The sequence below is a fragment of the Galeopterus variegatus genome, unplaced genomic scaffold, assembly GCF_000696425.1.
Source record: "Galeopterus variegatus unplaced genomic scaffold, G_variegatus-3.0.2 Scaffold22, whole genome shotgun sequence".
Classification (NCBI taxonomy): Eukaryota; Metazoa; Chordata; class Mammalia; order Dermoptera; family Cynocephalidae; genus Galeopterus; species Galeopterus variegatus.
The window spans coordinates 1,516,305-1,528,312 of NW_007726133.1; the positions used below are offsets into that span (position 1 = coordinate 1,516,305).

General features: G+C 39.3%; 1 protein-coding gene across 1 annotated transcript in view; it reads left to right on the top strand.

The window, feature by feature from the left end:
- Positions 1-12,008, top strand: part of CTTNBP2 (cortactin binding protein 2) — a 68,512-nt gene that overhangs the window by 23,407 nt on the left and 33,097 nt on the right. The window contains exons 6-8 of the mRNA XM_008568249.1: positions 2,557-2,832; positions 5,007-5,102; positions 6,441-6,520. Coding sequence (XP_008566471.1) covers positions 2,557-2,832; positions 5,007-5,102; positions 6,441-6,520 — 452 coding nt within the window. The remainder of the gene's footprint in view (positions 1-2,556; positions 2,833-5,006; positions 5,103-6,440; positions 6,521-12,008) is intronic.

A 12,008-nucleotide genomic window follows, 5' to 3' on the forward strand; every position in this document is an offset into this window, starting at 1 on the left:
TTGTATTTTAATTCTATTTTCCACAAACTTTTTGAAGTACCTTCCTATTTATTGAGCTCCTGTATGTGCCAGCCGCTGTCCTAGCAACTCAGGTAGATAAATCAGAATTTTTACAGAGATTATCATCATGAAGCTTATATTCTAACATTAGGAGACAGAAAATGGACAATAAGCATAAGAAATGATGCGTTATATGGTATGGTGAGATGGTGAGATGTGCTGTGGAGGAGACTGAGGGGGATCAGGAGTGTGAGGGGGGCTTTCAGTTCTCAGCATGGCGGTCAGGGCAGCCACACAGCTAGGACATTGAAGCAAAGACTTGAAGATAAAAAGGGCATCTCCGAAGATATCTTAGGCAAGAGCTTTCCAGGCAGAACAGCAAATGGACAGAGGCCCTAAGGTAGGCCTTAAGCAGTGTGCCTGGTGTGTCTGAGGACCTGCAGACACACCAGGGTGACTGCGTTAGAGTGAGCAGGCGGGGAGAAATAGGAACACAGGTCAGAGAAGTTATAGGATGGGGAGGAGCCTAATCTTGCTAGCATTTATAGGCCATTGTAAGGACTAAACACAGCCGTAGGAGTGACAGCTCTGATGCATGTTTTAGTAACATCACTGGCTGCGTTGTAAACAGCCTGTAGGAAGTCACGGGTAGAATCCGGGAGACCTGTTAGGACATGAATGTGAGAGACAATAGTGATGGCTTAATACAGGATTGTAGCAGATGAGATGGTGAGAAATAGTGAGAAATACTTGGTTTGGATATAGCTAAAGGTAGAGTCAACAAAACTTCCCAGTGGATTGAACATGACGTGTGATAGGGAGGGGATTCATGGATAATTCCAGTGTGCTCAAGTCTGAGCAACTGGCAAGATGGAGTTGCCTTCACCTGTCAAGGGGAAGGCTGTGGGTGAAGCAGGTGTTGCTCATGAAGATCCGGAGTTTAGCTTTGCATGTGCGAGATGTCTGTTAGGATGTCTATGTGGAAATGTCAAGTCAGCAGGAATTCCAGCGATGAGTATGAACTGGATATATAAATTGGAGAATCAGCAGTCTATGAGTGATATTTAAAGTAATGGTACTTCGTGAGATCACCAAAAGAGTGAACACAGGAAAAATAAGAGAAAAGGGCTCTAGACAAAAAAGAAGACAAAAGAATCTAGAAACAATAGAGGGACCAGCAAAGGAACAACATTAAAGGAAAGAATGCCCCATGAGGTTTGAGGAAATCTGCAGGAATGTGTCAGGGAGCAGAGAGAGGTCACTTGTGTCAGATGCTGTTGAGAAGTAAGATGACTGAGAACTGACAAATGGAAAATAAAATAATCCAGTAGTTGGTCAGTTAATGGGAAAAGCCAGTTTAAGAAGGAAGTCATAAAAATACAGATATTTAAACATTTCATTTTAATTTTAAGGTATACAGAGTAAAATTGTTTTAACCAGCTTTTAGATAGAGGTCTTTAGTATGGTTCTGCTGATTGAAGTTCCATATTTTCTTATTTGAATAAACCAGACCTTTAATGCATCATCCCTGATTTTTAGCGTGAGTACTTAAACACATTTGTGAAGCAAACTAAAAGCAATATCTTTTTCAGATTTCCCATGGTTGCCTCATCTACCCTTCATTAGATAACGTCTTTTAGAAACCCTTTTAAGTGTCTCTAAGGTATTCAACTTAGTTTTCATAGGAACAGTTACTCATATTTTTATCAGTTTATGGAATATTTAATTCACTAATTTTAGTAATGAGTTCAGTAGACGTCACAGATTTAGGAACAAACACCAGTGACACCTAGTAAGTGTGTAGTGCAGTTCATGAGGACAGACGTGTATAGGGTGCTGCCCACCCAGAGGTGCCTCCGTCAGTTGGTATCACAGAGAGATTGGAAAGATCATTTAAAAAGCTCCTACTGTTCGCCACTTATCAAATACTTACTAGTATTTACTATGTAACAAATAGTGTGCTAAATCCATTACAAACTTAGGTTTATTTACTCTTGCTAACAACTCCATGGGCATTTCCTCCATTTTATGGGCAGAGAGAGATCAAGGCAGTTTACCAAGTACACACAGCTAGTAAAAGCCTGACCCTGAGGCTCATGATTGAGGATGGTCTGTATGATTCTGAAGCCCCTACCCTAAGCATACTGACTTTTATACAACTGCAACCTCCCTAGCTCATGACATTATCCATAAAGAAAAGGAGAAAAGAGAATATAGAGAATTCAGGGTAAAGGGAGAGCTCTAGTTTTCTCAGATTTTTTTTTTAAAGGATTTGAGAATCTTGCTGAAGAGAATGAGTCAGTGAAGTAGAAAAGGGCAAAGATACAAGGAAAAATAAACAGTTTGTGCAACATGTTTCCAAAGAACCTGAAGAGACTGGGAGACAAAAGTTTACTCCAATATAAGAATGTTCAATTTAAGGTTATTTAAAGAAATAAAATAGCTGTCCTTTTACTTATTTTTAAAATGTTCATATCTGCTTATTTTACGTAATACTATTGCTGTTTTTATCTACTAGAATTTTTTTAAACTCCTAATTCTTTATTCTTCTAACAGATGCTCTTAAAGTACCCTTAAGGATTTCAGTGGGTGAAATTCAACCAGGCAACTATGGTTCTGATGACTTTAAATGTGAAAACACAATATGTACTTTAAATATCCGCAAACAGACATCATGGGATGACTTTTCAAAAGCCGTGAGTCAAGCCCTGACAAATCATTTCCAAGCAATCTCTTCTGATGGATGGTGGAGTCTGGAAGACGTGACATTTAATAACACCACTGACTCCAACATCGGTCTCAGTGCAAGCAGTGTACGATCCATCACACTAGGTATCAGCAGTTCTACAGTGAAGAGAAAGTTAGATTTCCGGGTTTATTTATGTTAATGGGCTTTATAACCTGATATTTAGTTCATTGATTAAGCACAGTTTTGACAAATGGAAAAAGCTCCCTTGTGGCAGCTGCTGGTGTTGAAAGACTTGACTATTCATAATGTAGCTATTACATAATGTTGCCTGTTAATATAAAAATGCTTTCATGCCTCAAGTGATACTTAAAGAACATGAAAGCCCTTGATGAAGCTTTGTGATTGCACTTGCTATTCTAGATAAATGCAAGAAACTAACCACACTGCAGCTGCTTGCTAATGCACACATTCTGAACCCAGCTCCAAATTTGTTCCTGGGCCATACCAACAGTGCTATAGTGCATTAACCCCTTACCTCCAGGACAGGTGTCCTAATGAAGTCTGGAGTTAGAAGAAGCACTTTAATGAAGATACATCCAAAGATCCTACATGGGATGAGTCAGTGTGATAACTGGTTATTTCTATTTGATAGACACCATAAAACAGATTCCAAAGAACTCATAAAGATAAGGTTTGCTTTCTGGTGAGCATAGTAAGTGCTCTATAAATGTTAATTGTTCCTGGTTAGTTTCTTCCCTCTTAGACCAGGAGAACTAACATGTATTGGAAACATGCTCCTTTGCGAGGACTGTGCTGGGTACTTTATAAACAGTCCTTACAACAGCCTCATTTTATAGATAACTAGGTACAAGATGACTTGCCTGAGATCACATAGCTAATGAACAAAGCAGTCAGGATTCAAATCACAATCTGTCTATATGAAAGCTTGTATACTTTCAACAGCGCATGTTGGAAAAGGCTGGTCAAGAGCTTTTACCATGGCTATTAATGTATGAGCTTATTTATTATATCAGATAGTGTTTTATTCTGTTCACTCGTATATGCTAACTCACTTTCAAAACATATATTACCACTAGTTTTTAGAGCAAATTATTCGTGACAACTTGATTTTATGGATCTTTGGCATGGTCATTAAAATTCTTACTGTTACTGAATTGTTATTATATAATTAAATCGTTGCATTAAGAAAATAAGTCATAAATGATTCTCAGGAACACATTTTGCCCCAGCAACAGAGTATTATGCAAAGTGTGGTTCTGCCCGTGGGTCTGAAAAACAAAGTGAGCACAATGTTTCAAAGGAAATGACCCTCCATCAGTCTTCATCCCGCTAATCTGGAAACTGGCAAAGGCAAATGGATATTCGCCACCATGAGATAAATTTACCTCTGTGAGCAAGATAAACTTACCTCTGCTAAGGCTTAATTGTTCCTGTATTCATGCTTGTCACCGAGGTTCTAGAAATGCATCCTAGTAGCTTTTCAGATCTAAAAATCATTGAGTTTTTGTGGATAACAGGCTTAATTTAGTGCCTAACTGCAGCTGTTTGATAATTGGCAATTATAACATTGTTATTAATATATGTGTGTATGTTATTTTGCTGGGTCCATAAACTAAGCTAGATTAAAGGAAGTTCAGGCCAGCGGATAAGCAGAGAATTATAGTGGGGCATGCGTGTGCATTGGGGGCATGTGTGTGCATTGGGGGCATGCTGAGAATTGGTATTTAAGAACTGATCTGTGGAAGGGAAGAGATGAAAATAAATACTTATTACTGATCCCTTCCTAGAGAAGACACCTATGGAGCGAGCCCATTACTGAGCAAGAGTAAGAAGAGGGTCCAGGCTGTGAGAAGGCAGGCCTTATTCTTGGCACCAGAAATTCTGTTTTGTTTTTCCTGGAATCTTAAAAATTTCCTGGAAAGTAACACACTGTCTGGATCACAGAGGATCTGATATCTCATCCAAAGTGCTTGGGTTAATGAAGCAGTTTTGGGTTATGATCAGTTTTGCTCCTGAGAACTTAACCCTAGAAATAGCCAAGTGTATTTTTGCTCTCTAGATACCTCTCTAAATCCCTCCTAAAGACTTCTTTGGAGAAACCTGTAGGTTGAAGGCCTTCCTTTTGACCTTCAGAAAAATTTTTATTAGGGAATTAACCCCTTGCGTAACCCTTTACATGTTCTGTATGTACCTGTGACAATTTAAGGGTTCTCACAGAGGATAGCATATGTTTGCCCTTATGAGAAAAATTACTTTTAAGCTGCCCTTGACGTTTTATTTCTTTCTTGGGGACTAGGAAATATGCCATGGTCAGCTGGTCAGAGCTACAGCCAGTCCCCATGGGACTTTATGAAGAAAAATAAGGCAGAGCAGATCACTGTGCTTTTGTCAGGTACGGATGTTCCAGACTGAGGTGATGTTTACAGTGTTTCACGACCAGTTCGCAGTACCTGTTCTTAGATCTGCATGTTTTTGTCCTGTGTTCTCTGGCCATGCACGTGCGACTCCCACTACTAAGAAAGTAGATGCTTTTTGAAACATTTGATAAAGGGGAGGAAAAATCAAAAGCCCTATCTCTGACCTATGGGTGATATCTGTCCTGATCACTGATTCCTGCCATTCTGATTGCAGCCCTCATTAGGAACAAACCGGAGGCCAAACTGGCATGCTGATCAGACAGTGACAGAGACCATGTTAAAAGAGAAATGTCTTTTGTCACTGTCAAGTCCAGTGTATGCTTAATATGATTATTATGATGCTATAGGCTAATGTTTAGTGGGCAACTGCTATGTGCAGGAGCCTGTTATTTATGGCATATTACGAGTATGAAATCATTTAATTCTCATGACAGCCCAATGTGATATGTATTTCTGTTTATCCCCGTTTTATGCACAAGAAAATTGAGGCTCAGAAAGGTTGATTTTCTTGCCTAGCATCATGCCACTAGTAAGCGGTATTGGACACAGGACTACTTTCATTTTAAAAGCTACTTATTTTTTGTCATGTACAAGGTAGTCTCCAAAAAGTTCATGGAATTATTCATATTTTAATTCTATTTTCCACAAACTTTTTGAAGTACCCTCCTATTTCCCATAGTTGGGAATGAAGTCTTTAAAAATTCAGTTTCACCTAATAAGGTTTTATTTTATTGTTTGAACTGTACTTCCTGAAGTTTAAAAGAAGAAAGAAAGAATGAGCCCATCCCAGAAAATTCCTTTATTCTCAAGCAATGTATTGAGAAAATGGCAGAAGTTGGGGCGGGGGGCAGGGGGATAGTGGATGATCAATAGACCGAAAGGGAGACTCCAGACCCACAGGTCTATGGTTCATGTTGGCCGAGGCTAAAATTTTCTGAGGATTATAATAACTTTTGCTTATAAACAGTAAAACATTGAACCCAGCAATCAGCAGATACCAGCTACAGTGTTGGGGCCCGGACCTGGAGGCCTGGCTGTGATTGCTGGGAGGTGGGTGGGCTTCCCTGCAGGAGGGAAGGGGCAGCTGGGGAGCTCTTGGGAGGCCAGGAGCAGCAGCTATTTAGCAGCCATTACAAAGTATGATAATATTTTCACGACATCACAGGCATCCTGGTGCTTCTTGGCCAAACGTCAGCTCTGCCTACGTATGTCAACAAACATATTGAATCTTTTATGATAGATTCTGTTGTGTTTTGATCATTTATGTTTAACAAGGAGAGCCAATTTTCCTTCTGTGTATGTATTTCTTACAGGTCCTCAGGAAGGCTGCCTCAGTAGTGTGACTTACACATCCATGATCCCTCTTCAGATGCTGCAGAACTACCTCCGGCTGGTAGGTTGGCACTGCCATGTGGAGGCCTGTGCTTCTCATCCCTGCCATTGGAATGTCGGGTGGCCTGTTTCTATGTTCATAAGAGTGCGAGCTGCTGTCCTCCTGTGTCCTTATGCCATTACCTTCCCCATCAGCCCCCGCCCTGGCAGGCTGCCTGTCACTTAGTTTGGATTTATGTCATTGTCATCCAGATGTCCATTGCCATTGCCTGGACCCAGAGACTACCTGTGACTAGTGAAGTGTTACAATTTGTGCAGAAGGAGGTTATCTTCCCTTAACAAGGACTTGACATCAAGTAGATAATCATCAATGCAGAAGAGAATGTCCATAAACATCAAGGTGGCTTACTATAAACTTCTGTCATTTAAAATAAGTATGCTAGCATTAGTTAGAATGTTGATTTGACCACTTTAATGGAAACCGAATAATTATAGCTTAAACAGGATAGAAGTTTATTTTTCTCAAACATGTAAGTGCCAGCAGTAAGAGGTCCAGGGAGGGGGGAGGAACAAGGGGGCTGCTCCAGGGTCTCAGCACCTTCTCTGCTGCTCTGCTATTCCCTGGGGTGTTGGTAAAAGGTAGTCGCCGTGCCCATGCCCACACCCAGGTCCTATCCTGAGGGCAGTCCCGTCCTCTCTGTGGAGTTGCACACATCATCCCTGCCCACATCCCACTGACCAGAATTTATACGCAGGTCCATGCCTAGCTGGGAAGTGTGGTCTTTTGCTGGATAACCACGCACCCTGCTGAAACTAGGCGGTCTGTTACTAAAAGGAGGAAGCAGAATATTATTATCAAGAGAAAGTAGCAAGTTCTAGATACAAAATGGACGAATGTAATGCTTTGTGTTTACTAAACATTTATTACATGCCAGGCAATATGCTAAAGGCTTTTACATGTCTTATTTTATTCTTCAAGATGTTTCTATGAGATAGATAATTTCATCCATTTTGTAGATGAGGAAACTTAAGCAGGGAGAGGTAAAATGACATGCTCAAAGCCACATGCCTAGTAAGTGATGGATCCAGAATTGTGCAAGACCCTGATATACTGTGTCTGTGTGTGAGATCTATCTAAAACTAATACTAATATTATAAAATATTAAGTAAACAGTGATTTTGCTTGTTGCCTTAATTTAGGCATCCTTTTTTAAAAAAATAAATAAACGAGTTGAACCAAGACCCTTTAAAAAAGTTGTTTCCATAAACTGTGAATTGATGTCTTTGTTTTCACTGATGATGAAAAGAAGTATTCAAAACCATTCCATTGATCTAATCTATCTAGGCTCAAAGTTGGGACTGACCTTTGTACCAGCAGCCACACTAGCATATAAACACTCAGAAGCCTCACAGTGTGGGAAAGGTGGTATCTTCCTTTTTATTCTTTGCTATTTGCTTTCCTTTCTCCAAAGGATCAAAGTATGCCTGAGGGTTATGTTTGTTGAGAAGGACATCTATCTCATTCCTGTGCTTACCTGCAGGTTGAAGGGTATGACCAACTGGTTTTCAGGAATGTGAGCCTCAGGCCGTCAGTAAAATCAGCTGGTAAAACCTTTTCCTTCTTTCCCTCTTCCTTTCTTAGCTTCTCCTCATAGGCAAGGTTCTGGCTCAGGGCTTTTTATTCACCTGTTTAGATGCTAAAATGAACAGAAAGGCCATGCAACTGAATTACTAGTACACATTAATGTTGACTAGCAAATGTGGAATGCAATGTTTGTTGGTCACAATATACCTAGAATATTCAAAGTACACTTATATGTGTACCTCCTAATCCATAAGGCATGGTTTGACCAGAGACTAAATGAACACTTGTTAGTTCTAATCTCAATTTAGTATATACAAAGGGCTTTCTCAGTCTAACAATTTACTCTTGGATGAGTATAATAAAAATGTATCACTCATTCCAGCAGTCACTTCAAAATTTAAAGTGACTAAGGCAATAATATATTATAATGGTTGTTAATGATTCCTCCTCTGTAGAAAATTAGAAGCTCCTTAAGGGGATAGACCATGTGTTGTGAGTTTTTGTATCCTGTTAGTTATTTAATTCAATTGTTTAACAACTGTTTATTGAGAGCCCCCTAAATACAGGCAATGTTTTAGAAATTGGGATATAGCTGTATATGAAGGTACTTCAAAAGGTTCATGGAATGATTTGTATTATCTTTTAATTCTATTTTTCCACAAACTTTTTGAAGTACCTTCGTATGAGACACATTCCCTAGGCTCTTACACCTTATATTCTAGTGGGAGAGGACAGATTTAAAAAACAACAACAAATGAATAAATATATATGTAATGTGATGATACAGTAATTCCAAGTATAAAGTAGAAGAAAGCAGATAAGGAGATAAAAAGCTGGTGGAAAGATGAGACAGAAAGAGCCATTTCTTTTTTTAAAAACCAGAATAAGGGCCGGCCCGGTGGCGCACTGCTATAGTGCGCCGCTTGGGAAGTGTGGTGGCGCTCCCGCCGAGGGTTCGGATCCCACATGCAGACCGGCTGCTTGCTGGCTGAGCGAGGGGTGGGAGCAACACCGAGGGTTGCGATCCCGTGGCCGGTCCCGGTCCGGTACGGGCACGACACTGAGGGTTGCGATCCGTTGCCGGTCACGAAAAAAGACAAAAAAAGGAAAAAAAAAAAAACCAGAATAATATCATTTATTGATTGATGGTTTTGGTTGAATCTTATATGGCAAGAAATCATGACTCTCTTTAATTTTGTAGGGGAGTTTTATTTTCCTAAACCAAAACATAAATTCTCCCAAAACTGTCATAGGATTTGAAGTAAGACACAAGGATTTAGGATACCTTGACAATAATATTTGTTTGTAGGAGAAATAAAAAATACCATTTCTAGATGGAGTTGTTTCCCCAAACTTATTCTATACAGAAGGACCTCAGCAAATGGTTAAAACTCTCTCCAACATGAAGGATTCCAGTTTTTTTATATTCCAAATGCTGGATGTGTCGGTATTGTTTGGGGAATTTATATAATAAATTGACAGGAACTATGTCATTCGTAGCTCTAAAGTCATAAATAAATTAGTTCCTTAAAACTGTGTCAGAAGAGGTTGGAATGAAATTCCTCGCTGTAAGGCATGTGACTGTGAGATACAGCCATCCCGATTTTATTGGCTCCATAAAGCCCTATTATTTTTCATTCTTTTTTGAGTTTAGTGTCTCAGAACAAGTTGGCCTAAAACTGTCTCTGGACAGTAAAAGCTTTTTCTCAGAGACTCCAAACAAAAGTTGAAGTTTATTGCTTTAAAATGCCACAAATCTGAAAACACATTACAGGTGCCACATTGACAGTAGTGGAGACCACAGCTACTCTAGTAATCCCCATTCTGCAGAAAAACATTGTGAAGAAAAAAAAATAAAGGGATGGATGGTCCATGGTTGAGGTCACTTGTTTCCATCTAAGCCAGAATCCATTTGCCTCACAAAGCACTAATTGACATGTGATGACCTTCCTGAATAGGCTGTGAAGACACAAGAATAAAAGGGATTGGTACCAATTGTGATAATGAGGCCAGTGTCCCTTTACTAATAAGCAGAAATGTCATGTTGTAAAGGAGATAATTCTGGTGGCGATGATTCAGACTATAATTTTAGAAGTTGAGTTTGATTTTCTTTCTTAAATAACATATCTCCAAATAAAATAAAATAAAATAAAATTTAAATAAATAAATAAATAAATAACATATCCCCTTTCAACACAATTAAAATATTTACACACATACCCTCAAAAATCTGTCTGCCTGTCTGTCTATCTCTCTGTCTTTAGAGCCCTCTGCTGGAAGCATGGAGCATTTATATTCTTTATACCCCAAATTTCGATATTTGGGGAAATGTAATATGGTAGCTCTAAAACAAATAAATACGTTTTCTTGCCAAAGCTTTGTATGTTTACCCAGTCTCAGTAGAGTAACAGGAATTTACTTCTGGTAATTAACTTTTCTGTCCAGATTTTAAATTGTAACCAACACAACTACATGTCCTTTGATAAAATAGAATAAAATACCATTAACACCTGAAATGAGAAGAAACCTACTAATGGAATATGTGTGTTAGAATGTATGAATGATCTGGAAGTCTGTACATTTGTTTTTCCCTTTACCTAATTTATTTATTTATATTTGACCTTATCCCACAAAGGATATTAGACTATGTAAACACAAAAGGCTTACTGCTAGTGAACGGACTTTTCAATGAAATTTTAAATTGGATGTTTCCTGTCGGTATTTCCCAAAAGCCTACAATCTGAGAACAAATGAGGTGTTGAAACTGAAGACAGTATATCTATGAGGTTGGCTCTCTTGCTGTTATATGATTTCAAAATCAATCTTAAGGAAGTGTAGGACATTTGACGGGGTGGCTATAATAAATAGAGCACTCTTGTTTCCAGAAGATGAGATTAAATAGCAATGCTAGTTGGAAATCTCAGGGATAGGATATTCAGTAAATCTCGAAAATCTGTATCGTATTTCACTGCTGTGAAACAATCCATTTCTTGTGATAGAATTTCTACCCATAAGTCATAGCAATTTCGGATGAATTTGGAGAGCTCGGGTTCTGGTTTAAAATTGCACCTGGCTGGAAGTACCCAATACACAATTTCCCACTAAAGTTCTTTTGAAAAATGATGAAACATCACAATGACAGAGAAAAATAGAACTGAGGTCTCCCTTTGGCAAGAATCTGGAAAAATTTTCCACTACCTTTTAGAAACAGTAGAGTAGTAGTCCTACTGTGAGGCCTACCAGAAATTAAGTAGGAAAACACTATCATTTATCTCTTATCTTTCTGAAGATTCAAAAAACCAAGATTTATATCAGTTTGAAAATTGGGTATTTATCCTTTAAATAACTGCATAAAGCACGGTCTCTGCTTTGTGTAGCACTACTGTCTTCTCCTCTCCTCCCTGTCCATGCAGGCCTTTCACATTCATGTAGAAACTGCAGCTCCTAGAAATACCTGAGCAGGAGGTTGGTGGGGATTGGTGAGACCATGCTGCATCCTGGAGGGGTGTTATCCATGAGCACTCTGGGCAAGGACTGTGACAGGTGCAGGCTGGGCTGCGGGGCTTCCGGAGGCTGCGGTTCATGTAATGTGTTTGTCTGCCATGTTGAACAGCAGGAGTTCGTTCCATTGCAGCCATTGCCAAACCCTGGAGTTTAGCTACCAGCTGTAGACACTGCCAGCCACCTGATGACCTAAGGAGAGGGTTCAGACAGAAAATCAGCAGACAGCAAGTAAAGCCAGTGGGGGTCCACACATTCTGCCTTACTGCAGAATTCTTTCTGTGCTTTCACAGTACATAAATAAATAATAGTACAAATTAACATTTGTACCTATGGAAGAATACTGCAGAACAGAGTGTTCATTCTGAGAACCCAAGAGGAACAAACCCTAAAAATTATTTGCTAGTCTATTAGTTCGTTCAGGCTTCTGTCACAAGATATCATAGACCAGGTGGCTTACAAA